The sequence below is a fragment of the Rhamphochromis longiceps genome, linkage group LG23 (assembly GCF_057381845.1).
Source record: "Rhamphochromis longiceps isolate RC_006_pf linkage group LG23, R_longiceps_female_GT1.1, whole genome shotgun sequence".
Classification (NCBI taxonomy): Eukaryota; Metazoa; Chordata; class Actinopteri; order Cichliformes; family Cichlidae; genus Rhamphochromis; species Rhamphochromis longiceps.
Window position 1 is genome coordinate 27,623,278 of NC_140578.1, and position 16,775 is coordinate 27,640,052.

The following is a 16,775-nucleotide window of genomic DNA, read 5'->3' on the forward strand; positions in this document are numbered from 1 at the left end:
TGTGGGACTCCGGAGGCAGCCGACAGGTATCGACAGGCCAAGCGGAATGCGGCTCGGGCAGTGGCTGAAGCAAAAGCTCGGGTGTGGGAGGAGTTCGGAGAGGCCATGGAAAAAGACTTTCGGACTGCCTCGAAGAGATTCTGGCAAACTGTCAGGCGTCTCAGGAGGGGAAAGCGGTGCTCTACCTGCACTGTGTATAGTGCTGGCGGAGCGCTGCTGACGTCGACTGGGAAAATTGTCAGGCGGTGAAAGGAATACTTCGAGGACCTCCTTAATCCCACTGACATGTCTTCCGAGGAGGAAGCAGAGTCTGGGGATGAGGGGAATGACCCGCCAATTTCCAGGGGCGAGGTCACTGAGGCAGTTAAACAACTCCTTGGTGGCAGAGCCCCTAGTGTTGATGAGGTCCGCCCCGAGTTCCTGAAGGCTCTGGACGTTGTAGGGCTGTCCTAGTTGACATGCCTCTACAATGTTGCGTGGAGATCAGGGGCAGTACCCCTGGACTGGCAGACCAGGGTGGTGGTCCCCAACTTTTAAGAAGGGAGACCAGAGGGTGTGTTCCAACTACAGGGGGATCACACTCCTCAGCCTCCCTGGGAAAGTCTATGCCAGGGTGCTGGAAAGGAGAGTTAGTCCGCTAGTCGAACCTCGGATACACGAGGAACAATGCGGTTTTCGTCCTGGTCGCGGAACACTGGACCAGCTCTTTATCCTCTCCATGGATACTTGAGGGTGCATGGGAGTTTGCCCAACCAGTCTACATGTGTTTTGTGGACTTGGAGAAGGCATTTGACCGTGTCCCTTGGGGTGTCCTGTGGGAGGTGTTGCGGGAGTGTGGGGTGTCTGGTCCATTGCTACGGGCCATTCGATCCCTATACAACCGTTGCAAGAGCTTGGTTCGCATTGCCGGCAATAAGTCGGACTCGTTCCCGGTGAGTGATGGGCTCCGCCAGGGCTGCCCTTTGTCACCGGTTCTGTTCATAATTTTTATGGGCAGGATTTTTAGGCGCAGCCAAGTGGCGGAGGGCTTTCACTTTGGTGGCCTCAGAATCTCATCTCTGCTTTTTGCGGATGATGTGGTTCTGTTGGCTTCATCGGGTGAGGGCCTCCAGCTCGCACTGGAACGGTTCGCAGCCGAGTGTGAAGCAGCGGGAATGAGGATCAGCACCTCCAAATCTGAGGCCATGGTTCTCACCCGGAAAAGGGTGGAGTGCCCACTCCGGGTCGGGGATGAGTTCCTGCCCCAAGTGGAGGAGTTCAAGTATCTCGGGGTCTTGTTCATGAGTGATGGGAGAAGGGAGCCGGAGATCGACAGACGGATTGGGGCTGCAGCTGCAGTAATGCGGACGCTGCACCGGTCCGTCATGGTGAAGAGGGAGCTGAGTGTAAAAGCGAAGCTCTCAATTTACCGGTCGATCTACGTCCCTACCCTCACCTATGGCCACGAGCTGTGGGTAGTGACCGAAAGAACGAGATCGCGGATACAAGCGGCGGAAATGAGCTTCCTCCGAAGGGTGGCTGGCCTCTCCCTTAGAGATAGGGTGGGAAATTCGGCCATCCGGGAGGGGCTCAGAGTAGAGCCGCTGCTGCTCCACATCGAAAGGAGCCAGCTGAGGTGGTTCGGGCATCTGACAAGGATGCCTCCTGGGCGCCTCCTGGGTGAGGTGTTCCGGGCATGTTCCACTGGGAGGAGGCCCCGGGGCAGACCCAGGACACGCTGGAGAGATTATATCTCTCGGCTGGCCTGGGAACGCCTTGGTATTCCCCCGGACAAGCTGGAGGAGGTGGCTGGGGAGAGGGAGGTCTGGGCCTCTCTGCTTAGGCTGCTGCCCCGCGACCCGGCCTCGGATAAAGCGGATGGAGATGGATGGATGGATGCTTCAAACCTTTCAGTGTTTCACGATGTTATCAATAATTTGAAATATACTAATACAATTAAAAGTGGTAGGTTACATCACAAATACTTTGTTATTATTATTATTATTATTATCATTTTTAATCAGTTTTGTAGCTTAACAGCACATTAAAATAATTAATTTTATTTATGAACATTTGTTTATATGGCAGCGTTACTGTCATTGTGTATTCTTAAAACTTAAAGCAGCACAAGTGAAGCCTCGGGCAGCCGGGCAGACTCGAAACAAAAGAATGCACAGTACAGCTTACAGGACGTTAACATTATTCTGGATAGTAAACATATACTATGAGACTGATGACGAGGAGGAGTAAAACACACTTATACACAAACACACAACATCAATAAAAATGGTTCTTTGGTGAAGTTAGGCACAAACTGTGTTGAACATGCTTTGCTCTCTGGTTCTGGTTTATATTCAATAAATATGTCATTTGTCACTTCATTTGTTGTACCTGTAGCATTTTTTGTATGTATGGCAGACAGTTCCGTGGTTGTGTTCGGTTGCCAAAAGTGCAGAGTATGACTTTAATCATGAATACAAACATTATATATAAACATGTTATATTTTTGTTTGCTCACCTGAAACTTTTACTTTGTACCAGTGGGACTGTTTCACTTTAGAGTGAAAAGTACACTAACCTGTCTCAGTCCTGTTTTTTCTAATTATCTATCAAACTTCCACACAGAGTATCCAAAACTCACCTGAGTTACCACCCAGCGTCTTCCAAGCCACCACCAGAATCATAAAACCCAAAGAGCACGATGGTAACATCTTCCTGAATTAATAAAAAGAGCTGGGAAATAATCCACCATTCTGGTGCAAATCCCACAAATAATTCTAGGATGTGGAAGTTGTTGGAATAAAGAGAATAAAACAGGTCGCAGGTGCTGCTAATCTAGAGAAAGAAGATCTGACATTAAAATGAAAGTCAAATTTAAAAAAAAAAACAGGAGGAAACAAATTCTACTTTGTGAAGAACTGGTTGAACAACTTCCAGAGCAGGTTGTGGCAAGTGCAGCACATTTTTATTTTACACACAGTTTACGTGTGTATTTGTGGTGCTGCTCTCTGTTTCTACTCCAGTTGTTTTCAGTGTAAACATTGTGCTCCGTGCTCTAAATGATTCACTTTCACGCTGTGGTTTCTCAGACTTTTGTAGATCTTAAATCTGCTAAAATATTGTGCCGTTTTTTTCGACATGCATTAATCACAAGACAACAGTACGTCTCAATTTTTGCTACAAAATAAAGAAATGCTGCTTTAATGACTTTTAAAGCCTCTAAATATTGTAGCAACACTTTCTAAAAAAAAAAAAAAGAGTTGCTGAACACAAAATTGCCTTTATACTCTTGTACAGCCAGGCCTCCTGTCATTTGTCTGTATCACAACACAGGGCTGCATAAAAGGTTATACCCATCTTCTTCAGTTAGGCTAAATCTACATTTCCTTGAAAAAAAAATAAGACATTTTTATTAAGTATATTCATTTATTATTTTGGTTGACTTATTTAAGCTTTGAAAAATGAAGCACTCAATAACTCAAGCAACCTGCCTCAGGTTTACTTAGTTTCACATTTGGCTGATGCACAAATATAAAGGTAATGTTAAAGTTCTCACCTCAGTGTATAAAATAAGGCAAATAGTTAAATTGTCAATATCTTAATATTAAGGAAAGCTGTCTTCCCTTTCTGAACACCAGGACCAGTTAAACCTGCTACAAGGCCCCTGTGAACAGGGAAATACTGTAAATGTACGCTCTTATTTAACCACAGCTGCATAAACTGTCTAACAGATTGCTTACATGTAGCCGTTATAGTTTTGTTTTTTTCAGCTTGTTAAAACAACTAGTTGATCCACCAATGCTGCAGCTAGTACTGAAAAACACTGAAAGAGAGCGTATATGGGCTTCTCTTCATTGGCCCCTCTGCTAAATCCAGAATCAAGTTTAAAATTCTTCTCATATAAACTCTTGAATAATCAGGCCCCATCTTATCTTAACTACCTTACAGTACTATATCACCCCAATGGAGCACTTTGCAGACTTCCAGGACTGCAAGCTTACTTGTGGTTCCTAGGATATTTAAAAGTAGAATGGGAGGTTGGAACCAGCTCCCAGCTTGGATTCGGGAGACAGACGGGCTTAACAGGGTTATTTTTGATAAAGCATATAGTTATAGTTGGATCAGGTGACTCTGAATCTTCCCTTAGTTATGCTGCAGTAGGCCTTAGCTGCTGGGGACTTGCCATGATGCACTGTTTCTTCTTCACTCACCTTTTTCCACCCACCTTTCTTCATTTAATCATTAGTTATTATGTCTGCCTCTCTTCTGTTTTCCTTCTGTCCCGTCTTCCTCACCTCACCTCAAATCAGTCCTAGCAGATGGGCGCCCCTCCCTGGTTCTGCTCTAGGTTTCTTTCTATTAAAAGGGAGTTTTTTCTTCCCACTGTCACCAAACCGCTTACTCTTAGCAGTCCTCTGATTGTTGGGGTTTCTTTACCTTACAACGTAAAGCGTCTTGAGGCACCTATTGTGATTTGGTGCTTCATTTAATCCAGTTTTATCATAAACTGATCTGCACAGACTGAGACATGGGAATTCCCAGTAGACTCTGCTTGATTTTTAGTCTTTACCCCCCAGTGTACTTTTAAACTGGACATTATTCTCTCACATGCATTTCTGCACAGCAAAGAAACATTAATGAAGCAAGATGAGACTCCACCGATAAATCTCAATAATTTTATTGTCTTTGTTCTCATGATTTTACAAATATGATACTTCTGCAATTCAACTTTAACTGTGCAACACAATGGCATTATGGACTGTTAAACTCGACATCCCGAGGGGACGTCTGTGACTCCAGGAAGCTGTGAATCCTGCAGACCAGAGGGCCTCACTCAGATACATATATATATATATATATTTTAGTGTCAGTTTATGAGTGTTATGCAACAAGAGTCAATGTTCTCATTCATCTCCCGCCTGCAGTCTGTCCGCAGGATTCACTAGCAGCTTATGCACACACACACACAAAAAAAGATTTTTCACCACTGATGACGGCTACTGTCAGGGGGGAGGAGGAAGCCGAGTGCCTCCCCTCCCTCTGTCCCTCCTCCCCCACAGGTCAGCGAGCGGCTCCTTGGACGTGGGCTCGAAGTAAAGTTGTACAGTCTCTTTGGATGAGGCTGGCGGTACCTGGTCAGAGCTGCAGGGCTGCTTGCCTTTTTAGAAATGGGTGATCTTGCCACGTAGGTTTCAGGGACACCAGTACAGATAATAACAATGGCATGCAAGACTCACATACAGACCCACTTGCTGTTGTTGTTTTTCTTTTTTTTTTTTTTCGGGAGTAGAAAATAAAAAGATCCTGACAGAAGTACAAGCACAGAGCCCTCGCAAACAGCCAAGCGCATCAAAAACCATACGGAGGACGAATGGTGCCTAAACTCACTGTCTCTTTAAAAACAAAAAAAAAAACAACAACAAAAAAACAACAAAGGTATCGGGGTCCTAATGTGTTACTTAAAACCGTTTCAAAACACAACAGCTGGCTTCTTTTCATATTCAATAATTCCTGTGTCTGAGGGCATAATACATCTTCACATTTATAATATTTCTTCTACACCTTTTTGTTTTTTGAACTTTTCACTACAAATGTATGTGCTTCTGATTTCAAACAGCTCGGGAAAAACTAAAGATCTGTAATTCGACGACAGTCCCGCTTCCCTCCGGCCGATTTTTATTGCAAAATGAAGTGATAACCTCTGAAACAGCAACACACACACACTTCAATATGGCACAAGCATCTTAGAAATGACCTAAATGCATCGTCGTCGTGGTTTGTCGTGGGTGAATATCAAAAACCAAAACCACACCATATCTAAAAATATTAAGACATTAATCATCAGTAGAGCAAAAAAGAAGCTTTTAGCCCCCCCTCTCCTTCCATGAGTTCAAACATGCAGTCTGCCGCTCTGTAAGCAAAACTCGACCGCCAACTCTTGGTGAACGGCAAAAGAAATAGAATAAAGACAAAAGTAAACGGCTCGCCTCGACTGTTCATTCAACTTTATTACGGGAGCTGCAGACTTTAAATCCACGCCTTTCTCTGATTTGAGGGCTGGATGACGATTCCTTCACCTGAAAACTGCAAAGTAAAGCATGTAGTGACTAAACTCGTCCGCTTTAACCACGCAAACGGAACAAAAACGAGCAAAGTTCATCATTTAAAGCACTCTTAAGGAGGATTTCCCCCTTTTATCTAGCTTCGTGGATCACATTAAGACATCTGATGTGCTTATCTTCATCAGCTTTGGCACACTCCGTGCCCTCACCCGCCCATCCATGCGTCTCACTGAGGATATCGCTGTTGCATCTGGAGTGTCTGAGAATAACGAAACCTGAAGGCATTTTCCTCCAGCCCTTTTTTTCCGAAGCCTCATCTACCCGCTCATCCCCCCCACCTCCCACTACAAATAAATATTGGGAAAACTGCTAAAAACACAATGAATAAAAAACATAAAAGAAGCAGAAATCAATTTAGTGGCCTCGTAGTGTGAAACAAACTCTCAAAAAGTAACAAACCCATCACCGCCCAGTCCTCCTCGTTAATCAAACAAAGTCACAAAGAAAGAAACGTTACAGGGAAGCTTATATCTAGAGTAGTGGTCGTTTTATAGCGGCGACTAAGTCACGAGAATGACCGAGTCTGTCATGTCCAATTTCTTCAAAAAAACAAAAAACAAAAACCTGCCTCCTCTTTGCCTCCCTGCTCTTTGCTCTCTTCGCCCGGAGGTGATCATGCTCTGTTCGATCAAAGTCTTTGACCTTTAACCCTTCCCTCCCCCCGCTCCCATCCCCAACAAGCGCTCCTCCCGTTTCCTCTCCTGCTCAGGGAGGCGCCGCTCAGTCAGCGTAGTGCATGATGGACTCGACGTAGTTGCCGGGGAAGAGGCCCGTGGTCCCGTTCATGACGCCCTCGAACCAGCCGTCATCGTTCTTCTTGATCACGTAGATGATGGCGCCCTCCTGGAACGAAAGCTCGTCCTCTTTGTCGCGGGAGTAGTCGTAGATGGCCACCACTGCGGGATGACGGAATAAAATATGGAAATAAAGATGGAGTGGATTAATATTCTGGACTAATATTCAGAAAAAAATATTTTTTATTTCTGACAAGTTGTACATTTATGGCAAGAAATCCTTTTCCATTTTTGTTTAATTAATTAAATGAAACAGTCACATTTTCTGGTCATTTTTCTTGCCAAATCGTCCTCATTTACACATTTCTTTCTGCTTATTTTATCAGAAAATATTCAAGTTTGTTTAATTTAAATTCTTCCCTGAATCCATTTTTCCGCTCTTGGACCCGCTAATCTTCCACATTACACTTTCAACATTTTATTTTATCACACACATTTCCTTGACCAGCAAAGGCAGACCTTTCTCCAGGTAGTTGCGTGGGGCCCAGGGCGGGTCCTCCTCAGCGTAGGGGTCGCTGTACTCCACCACCGCCGACTCCTCTTCATCCTCATCGTCCTCGTAGTCTTCAGGTGGCGGCGGAGGAGGCGTGGGCTCCTCAAACACCGGCTCGTCGGCTGGTGGAGGTGGCACGTCTGAGACTAGGAGTAGTTTCCAGGTTGGGCAGTAAGGGGGGGGAGACAACCAGTTAGAGACGAGAAGAAGCTCAGAGGCGGAGCTCTTACAGTCATGCAGAAACAGCCCATGCTGGGTGTTTGTCAGTTTTACAGAGAACCTGAGGACAAACATGCTGAAAACAAAAAGTGCACGCAGCAGCTCAACGTGCATTTACAGAAAGACGACACAAACGCCTCATTATTCTCATCATGCTTCGCACTCTTTGCTTACACGCATGATACCGAGCAGTCAACCACCACCATCTGCTGCCAATCCACCACCTTCAGGCTTTGAAATCCCTCTCAGATTTTAACCAATGGGAAAAACCTAAAATACTTTTCCTCTGACCAGTTTCACTTCTCCATTTCTTGCTTTTGCACCTTTACACTAAAAATGAGCCTTTGGTTTTTAAAAGCATGACATCTGGAGCTGATGTGCTGTCCATAGTCTCACATGCTCTGCATTACTTTTACTCAGTAAGAGAAGTTGTTTCAAACGTTTCTGGAGCAAAACCCATGAAAGGGGAACTAAAATCTTCAACGAACACTCAAAAGTCATTATGTTCCCAGCGTGTTGTGCATACTGGTACAAGGCGTTTTCATATGAAGGCACCCAACCTGCATGCTGATGGTGGGTGAAGCAGACATCAGGTTAACTGAGACCCCTGGGCCCAGATTTCCTTTATAAAACCTTTATAAAGAGCTTTTCTGCCACCACACTGTTCACTTATCCACTCACACATCAGAAATTTGTGATTACCTGCCTTCGCACACAAAATTGGATTTGCACTAAACTTCATTAGCACCGAGCTGGCCTGCACCATCTGGTTTGTTTGTTTAAGGAGGAATCATTTTGTTTCCAAGTTCCTCTTTTGTTGGCACCACATTAGCATTAGTCACCTTCTCCTGACATATGACGCACTTTGACAGGGTTACAGCTTTCCCTCTAGTTCCTTTGGATAATTCTATTTGTACTGGTGTTTTTTTTAAGTTTGCTCCACACAAGAAAGAGATCGCAAGTTTTGTTAAACTAAACGTTAGTTTAAAATCTATCCTATTATAACATTTGTCTCCATGCTATTGAAAAAGTGCTCATTTAGATCATTTAACAGTCATGTGCGGTCTACAGTACTATAGCATGGTTACCACAAACCCTAAAGCACGTCTGAACCTGCCTCGACACATTTTAAAAAATCCAAATGCAAATTAAGGCAGCTGTAGATCCAACAGCTGCCAATGGCAGAATAGTTACTTCTGTTATGCTAGTGTGAAGTCTGGCTCCAGGTGTAGCTGTTGCACTGTAATGCAAACTTTGTGTTGGTGTTGTCCAAAGAAAGGAAAAAAACAAACATAATTTCCACATGCTCCAAATAACCCAACAATTTCTGCTTGATTTCCTCTGTGACAGTGTCAGACAGCTGGATTGTAATATCTTGAGCTGTATGAACGCTGGTGTTTGCACATAAAGTTGGTGATAGATTGTGTTTTTTTTCCTTTTGTCAAGGTAAATCTGTCAGGTGTCGTTTGACAGTGCCCTCGTGTTTGCAGTATTTTACATTCACACGACATTCGTGTCCATGTCTTCGAGTTAAATGCAGAAAGTGCTTCTCTGATTTATTCTTTGCCTCAGATGAAGAAAGAAGTCCCCCCATTTTGCCAATTTCTTCCTGATGGTGCCAACCTCACTAGGAAAAAAGTTAACAGCACCACCTGCTGGACTGAAATCGCAGTCCAGCAGGTGATCTTCGTTCTCCTTCTGAACAAAAACCTTTGTATTTCGTGAACCTGTATCAATATAATGTTGTCATGCAAAATAGTGTCATACTATGCTTGGAGTGTTTAGGCCCGAAATATCTCATTGATTTGAATCAATTATCGCGCTTCGAGTCTTCTGGAGCTTATAATCATACTTCTGGCATAATATCCAAACGTATCAGACAGTTTAAAGAAAACTGCTCAGAACGAAGCCTGAATGTGAGGGCAGCAGCTGATGTTGGTGGTTGTTTACTTGAGAAAATATTCACACATAACAAGAACCCAAAAACGCACACTACAGGGGATTGAGTGGAGGTCATGCAGAGGGGGCAAAGAGCTAAAGGCCACTTACTAGTCTCCTGAACACGGGCCACAAAGCCCATCAGAGGCAGCTGAGGGGTGATCTGCATGGAGGGGGGAGGGGGCACGAGCGGGCCTGCTATCACCAATCAGAAATCAATACACAGAGGAGGAGGAGGGGACGGGCCAGAGAGAGGAAGGCGGCAGATGTGAATAGGAAGAGGTTAGAGACCACAGCAGAGAGTTAAAGAACACTTAGTAAAGAACAGAGTTCTCATCAGAGGCCTGCAGCTACTTTAATTATACATTTATTAATGAAATGCCAAAAAATATTAACCAAAAAGAGAAAAAAAAAAGAAAAGAAAATTGGATTCTCTTAAAATTTTCACAAAGAATTGGCAAGAAAGAAAGCAATTGTCACATGTTAAAAGATGGAACCGTTTTGGAGAGCTTCACAGACATTTTATGATCCAAATATTTCTTCAATCAATCAGGAAGATGATGTGAGCCCTAAAGTCCTCATTCTTCATCTGGCTGTCAGACAAGCGTCTGAGTCTAATCAAAGGAATAATTGATGGGTGAAGATCGCAGGACTGACAGCAGCAGCAGACACAACGACTTAGCAGCTCTTCAGACAGAGAGCTGGTGAGGAGGTGAAGTCCGCTGAGGACGCTGAAGCAGATGGGAAATGGCAGACTACAAAACCAGACAGGCGAGGGTTTAATAGAAAATGCAGACACAACCCCACAAAAAAAACAAAACCTAAAGGTTCAATGAAGTTTAAATCAGCAGATAAGACTTGAGTGAAACAGAGATAATAATGCAGCTTTATCATGCACTGCTCACACACTGGTGCTCACGAGCAGAGCACAGATAAGATTTCATTTTACCATTTTTTTTTTTTAAACCATCTCTCTAGTTTACCAGTAGCTAATCCCCGCCGCCTGTATTCTAAAAGAAGAGCCCAAGTCCTTCAAGTACAAGTTTGAAGCTTGAAGCAGTTGGACCATGCTTCTCTAACCCCAATAAAGCATCTTGACCCAGACATCTGCTCCCCTCTGGATATTTTCTCTTTTTCAGACAATCATCTGTAAAGCTGAGACATGGTTGTGCTGCAAAATCCCAGCAGATCAACAGTTTATAAAATACTCAGACCAACAACCATGCCATGTTCAAGTCACTTAAACCTTTATTCCACATTCTGATGCTTGGCTTGAGCTTCACCCGGACACCTAACCCCTGCCTACGTGGCTAAATGCACTGATTTGCTCCCACGTGACTGGCTGATTAGATATTTTTGTAAATGAGCAGGTGAAAAGGTGTACCTAATAAAGTGGCCAGAGTGTAATATTGGTTGGTCTATTTAAGTTAAAGACAAATTCACTTCCTCATTTTTAGCATGGTGTGTGTGTGTGTGTGTGTGTGTGTGTGTGTGTGTGTGTGTGTGTGTGTGTGTGTTTGCGCGCGCGTGTAGAGCTGCAAAGATCCATCAATATATGGAAAATGATCAATTCTTAAAAGAAAAACTGTGATTATTTGCCTTAAACTACCAAATATATTTTAGTTTTATTGTGTTTAACCTAAGTCACTATTTTATATAGCAATAAATAAAACGACTAACTAGAAGGTTGTCTGCAATTTAACTGATTACAGAACCATTAGCTGCATCACCATTGGCCCAAACCTTTATTTATAGGACAGAGAATAATGTTAACACTTTTTTTATGTTCAGACTTCATAGGGAATGAAAATCTTATCTATAGGAATCCAAAAATGAAACAGTAACACACACACACAGTACCTTGATTCTGGGCAAAGTGTGGCCCCCCGTTAAGCTGGTTCTGGTTGTGGGTCACGTTGGGCTGACCAGTGACGGACGAGGGTCGGCGGTATGGCAGGGAGCCTCCCACCGGAGGGTTCGGAGGCTGCTGCGCGGGGCGGTTCATGCTGTAGAACTGAGGAGCACCTGAGAGAAGACGGCAGCAGGGGGCAGCAGAGAGCCACGTAAGTCTGGGAGTGCAGGCAGCAGTATCATGCTGCTGTCTTACAACACCAAGTTTATTAGAAGAATACAGCTCTGAACAACAACAATCTATTCAAGTTCTATTTTTAAACAGCCACATAGGAGCAATTCATTGGATTTTGTATCAAAACTTTGCAGTTTTACAAAAAAATAAAAAAAGAAAGAAAACATACCTTTTCCATTTGCAAAGTTTAACATTTCTTCGTTTTGAGCCAAACATACTTAAATGGTTTGGTTCAATGCTAAATTGTTTAAAATTTTCTGGTTTTTTTCCTGAAGAAATTTCTACAGAAAAACAGCAGGTGAAACTAGAAAATTTAGCCTGTGAAGGTTCTCAGTCATCCAGGTCATCGTAGTCAAAGGAGCTTGCAAAGAAAAGCGTCTGGACTTCTTTAAGTTACTTGAAGACGTTTCACCTCTCATCCGAGAAGCTTCTTCAGTTCTAAGGTCAAATGGTGGAGAGTCCCAGATATAAACCTAGTGGGAGTTTCCCCCCACAGAGGGACAAAAGGACGCTTTTCTTTGCAAGCTCCTTTGACTAGAAAATTTAGCATTTTATACTTTTTTTTTTTTGCATCTCACCTTTAAATGAAAAGTGTCAGGGGAAAAAAAAAAAAAAGAACTGAGTAACACGTCCCTTAACTTGTCCCAAATCTCTCTCTGAGCCAATTCAAATATTAACATTTGGGTAACAGCAGTTCCACCTTCCAGATAATTACAACATCCAGCCACAGAAAAACAAAAGAACAAATCACCTGGACACCATTAAGAAAAGAACAAATAAATAAACACAGCAAGAAAGCATATCACCACACAGCTCATGCATTAAATATCAGAACATCATCATGACAGAGATGCTGGAGGCCTATGAGAGGCCGAGAGGGAGGACGAGTGGAGCATCTAGCAGCAGCAGCGGGATGATGGAAAGTTGGAGGCAGATGGCAGAAGAGCTGCACACAAACAGGACTTGTGGAAGTTTGTTTGTTTTGTCTGTTCCACAGACTACAGCAAAGACGTGCAGTCAAAGACCTGTTTTACAAGTATTTTCTAACACTGAGTAAAATCACCCAGGTAAGAGACTCATCTTCTTTAAAGTCATTTCTTGCAGTCAATATTTAATTCATGTGTGCAGCCCTTATGAGGTGAGTTTTTCTTTTTAATACCGACTGCAGTGCTCATCAGAGCTTTAAATCCAGTCTACATCCTGAATAGAAGACCATCAAATTAAAATAATGCAGCTCCACCTATCAGAGCACTTTCGGTTTTCTGAGTACTTCAGTGGCATCACTGCCAGGTCTAAAATAAAACATTCAAATTTGTTTTTGCAGAGAACAGTCCAGACAAACTGCAGTTATATTGAAAGATAATCATCTTAAACTTCACTCAAGTTTTGAATTTAAATACAAAATCTTTGGGAATTTACAGCTTTCATGAGAATTCATTCGACACGTATAACCACTTCACTGTTTCTAGCATTTTTAAAGAAACTTAAATGATCAGGTACCATCTTAAACATTAAAGCCTTACCTCCCCTTTTCTTAAAATTTCTGACATTTTCATTGTGTTCAGTTTAAACTGCTCATTTCAACTTAGTATTAGTTTGTTTTCCGCTTGTGTAAAGGACTTCTTCCTGTCCATTCCTTTCACACTAAAAGTACTTGAGCCTAAGTGACTGCGGTTTATAAATTGGCTTACAGAAGTGTCAAAGCCGTTTACAGCAGAAACCTCTTTACTTCACCCTGAATTGAACAATATGAAGACTAATGGGTTTTTGTAGTTATCAAGTGAATGTAGACTAGCAGAGTCATCTAGGGATCGCAACAGTAGTTATTGTATTCATTCAGGGAATGTAATAGTTGTCTTTGTAGTCTAAGTAATGTAGTTGTCATAGCTGTAAGGGAATTGATTCATCGTCGTAGTCGTCAAGGGAATGTCGTGGTCGTTGAAGTACTTGTCAAGGGAACATCGTCGTAGTAGTCATCGTCAAGGGAACCTAGTTGTACTTGACTACTTGTCATCATTGAGGGAACGCAGCAGTAGTTACTGTATTCATTGAGGGAGAGTAATAGTTGTGGTCGTATCCTAGTTAATGTATTCATCTGAATCCTGTCCTGTATAATTTTGTGTTTCAACTGTTTATAAATTGTTATCAAATCAAATCAATTTATTTATATAGCACTTTTCACAGGATAAAAACCACTTCAAGTGCTTCACAGTAATATAAAACAGAAACACATAAAATACATTAATAATAAAACACAGCACAAATCTAATTAAAAGCCAATCTAAATAAATGAGTCTTAAGTTGCTTTTTAAAAGAATAAATACAATCAAGGCAACGTAATGATGGAGGGAGAGCATTCCACAACCTGGGGGCCACCGCTCTAAAAGATCTATCACCTCTGGTTTTAAAATATGTTCGAGGGACTACCAACAGCCTTTGATTAGAAGATCTCAGGCTGCGAGAGGGAGCGGGGGGTTCTAAAAGATCAGGGCCCGTATCCCTAAAGAATCTTTGTGCAAAAAGTGGCTCCTAGCGGCCAAATTCTAAGAAAATTCTCAGAGTCATGACGTTTTCTTAGAATTTCCCCTAAAAGTGACACGACAATCCCAGTTAATATAAAAGCTATTCCTCAAGATTCCTAGCGCTTAAAAGGGCTCCTAAGGCGAGATCTGCTAAGAGCAGGGAAGAGGACTTTTAGTGGCTTAGGAGTTCCCCTAAGCAGCTGCACAAAATGGCCAACAGAAGAGGCAGGAGAGATGTCCTGCAAACACTGGATGACAGGGAATTATTGAGATGCTACAGATTGGATCGTGCAGGAATCATGTTTGTGGTGGATCTCCTTAGAGATACAATTACTTCACCAACTCGACGCCACAACGCTATTACACCGGAGACGAAAGTAATCACAACCCTGAGGTATTTGGCAACCGGGAAAATGCAACAATGCAGCAGTGATGACTTGGGTCTGCAATCACAGACATTGCTAAAAGCTGAGCCGTGTTACCCTCGTTAAGACCACACTGGACTTGTAACGTTGTGATTTAAACTTCATTAAGGACAGCCCCTTGAGATAGGCCATCTTGTTTTCAACGGGGTCCATATGGGAGTGAAAGTACAAAATATGCCAGCTAGGATATTAATATGAGCAAATAAGACACGAATTATTATTTGAACAGGGTGTAATGAGTTTAAGTTTTCACATATTTTGGATTCTAATGTTAGGCTATAACCCCTACAGCTTACTATTCATTTTCCAGATATTTTCTTGAATGTGAAATATTATTTACAATTACAGTCAGCATAAGATTAGAGTGTATAATTATGTTTACTGATTTGAGGGTACATCCTTTGCTCATTATCACCAAAAGCTCATTTCCATCAAACTTGTAGGATCAACCAATCACGGCTTTTGAAATGATGACTCATACCTAGCAACGGGGTCAACCACACCTCCTCACTAAGATAGGATTTTCCATCCATTCCTTGCTCAGAGTTCACTGAAAATGTTCTGGAATCACTTCTAAGCTAAAACTCCTGGCAAGGAATTTTTAGGTTAAGTTAGGAGCTCTCTGAGAGGATTCTCAGAATCTTTAGGGATACGGGCCCAGAAATGTAAGCAGGGGCATCACAATTCAAAGCTTTAAAAGTCAGTACCAAGATTTTAAAATGAATTCTGAAATGTACTGGAAGCCAGTGTAATGAGCGTAACACTGGTGTAATGTGCTCTCTTTTTCGTGTCTTAGTTAAAAGCCTTGCAGCAGCATTCTGGACTAACTGGAGACGATCAAGATTCCTTTTCCTCAAACAAAGAAAAAGGCTGTTACAATAATCTAAGCGAGAAGAAATATAAGCATGAATAACCATTTCTAACTCAGACAGCAAAGTTTGCAGTTTGGAGATGTTTCTTAGGTGAAAAAGGCAGTTCCTAATTAACTGGCCAGAGTGTTGTTCTAGGGACATGGCAGAATCAAACATCACACCAAGGTACCTGAGGCTCAGGTGAACAGATGAGCCAAGAGAACCAAGATGCTGTTTGATTAGAGATATCTGGTTGTCGGGGCAATAATTAATGTTTCTGACTTCTCAGAGTTCAACTGTAAGTAGTTGTCACCAAGCCACTGTTCAATGGAAGCTAAACATTTAATTAAAGAGGACAGTTTATGGACTTCCATCGGCTTAAAAGAGCAATAGAGCTGAATATCATCAGCATAGCAGTGATAAGACACCTCAGGGAACTGCCTAATTATAAGTCCTAGAGGTAACATGTACAAAAGAAAAAGAATAGGACCCAGAACTGAACCCTGCGGTACCCCACATGTCAGATCTTTAGAATGTGACATAAACCGATTCGCAAAAACACTAAAAGATCTGTTGGAGAGGTATGACTGAAACCACTTCAAAGCCAGACCGGACACACCAACTACGTCCCGGAGCCTGTTAATCAGGATGGTATGGTCAATGGTGTCAAAGGCAGATGTCAAGTCCAACAAAACCATGACTGAGGATGCTCCGGAGTCAGCTGACATCATAATGTCACTAGAGACTTTAAGTAATGCGGTTTCTGTTGAGTGACTTTTACGGAAACCTGACTGAAATTGGTCATAAATTTCATGTTTTTCTAAAAAAAAAAAAAAAAAAAAAAGTGGTAAGTTGATCTGCAACTACTTTTTCCAGAATTTTCGATAATAATGGAAGCTTAGAGATAGGCCTATAATTCTTAAGCTGAGTTGGATCCAAACTGCTCTTTTTTTAATATCGGCTCAACAACAGCATGCTTACAGAACGTAGGGACCACACATGTTAAAAGAGAGGCATTGCATATCTCTACAATAGAGGAGCCAATGACAGAGAGAGCATTTTTAAACAGCCCAGCAGGTAGAATGTCATTTGCACAAGTGGTAATTTTCATTTTATCCAGCAGGAGTGAAAGGTCACGTATGGTCATTGGGTTAAACACTGACAGTAAATGAGGGGGAGGTGGCCCAGAGACACAAACAGATGGTATTGAAGAACCAATGCTCATACGGACATGATCAACTTTATCCACAAAGAAATTCAGAAACTCATCACTCTCAGATATAGATGTCACAGGTACTCGGTGGACCACGGGGGAAACAATAGAGTTTATGGAGTAAAAAATAAAC

The 16,775-nt window shown here is 42.4% G+C and overlaps 1 protein-coding gene across 3 annotated transcripts in view; it reads right to left on the bottom strand.

Annotated features, from left to right (window-relative positions):
* Positions 1-5,234: 5,234 nt before the first annotated feature.
* Positions 5,235-16,775, bottom strand: part of LOC146642094 (abl interactor 2-like) — a 32,248-nt gene continuing 20,707 nt past the window's right edge. The window contains exons 7-10 of one of the 3 annotated variants that reach the window (XM_085398625.1): positions 11,406-11,570; positions 9,657-9,740; positions 7,355-7,534; positions 5,235-6,997 (exon numbers count right to left, since the gene is read on the bottom strand). In XM_085398625.1, coding sequence (XP_085254751.1) covers positions 6,822-6,997; positions 7,355-7,534; positions 9,657-9,740; positions 11,406-11,570 — 605 coding nt within the window. In that variant the 3' untranslated portion in view covers positions 5,235-6,821. Of the gene's footprint in view, positions 6,998-7,354; positions 7,535-9,656; positions 9,744-11,405; positions 11,571-16,775 lie in introns of all 3 variants that reach the window. The other 2 variants (XM_085398624.1, XM_085398626.1) reach the window with 2 other exon arrangements.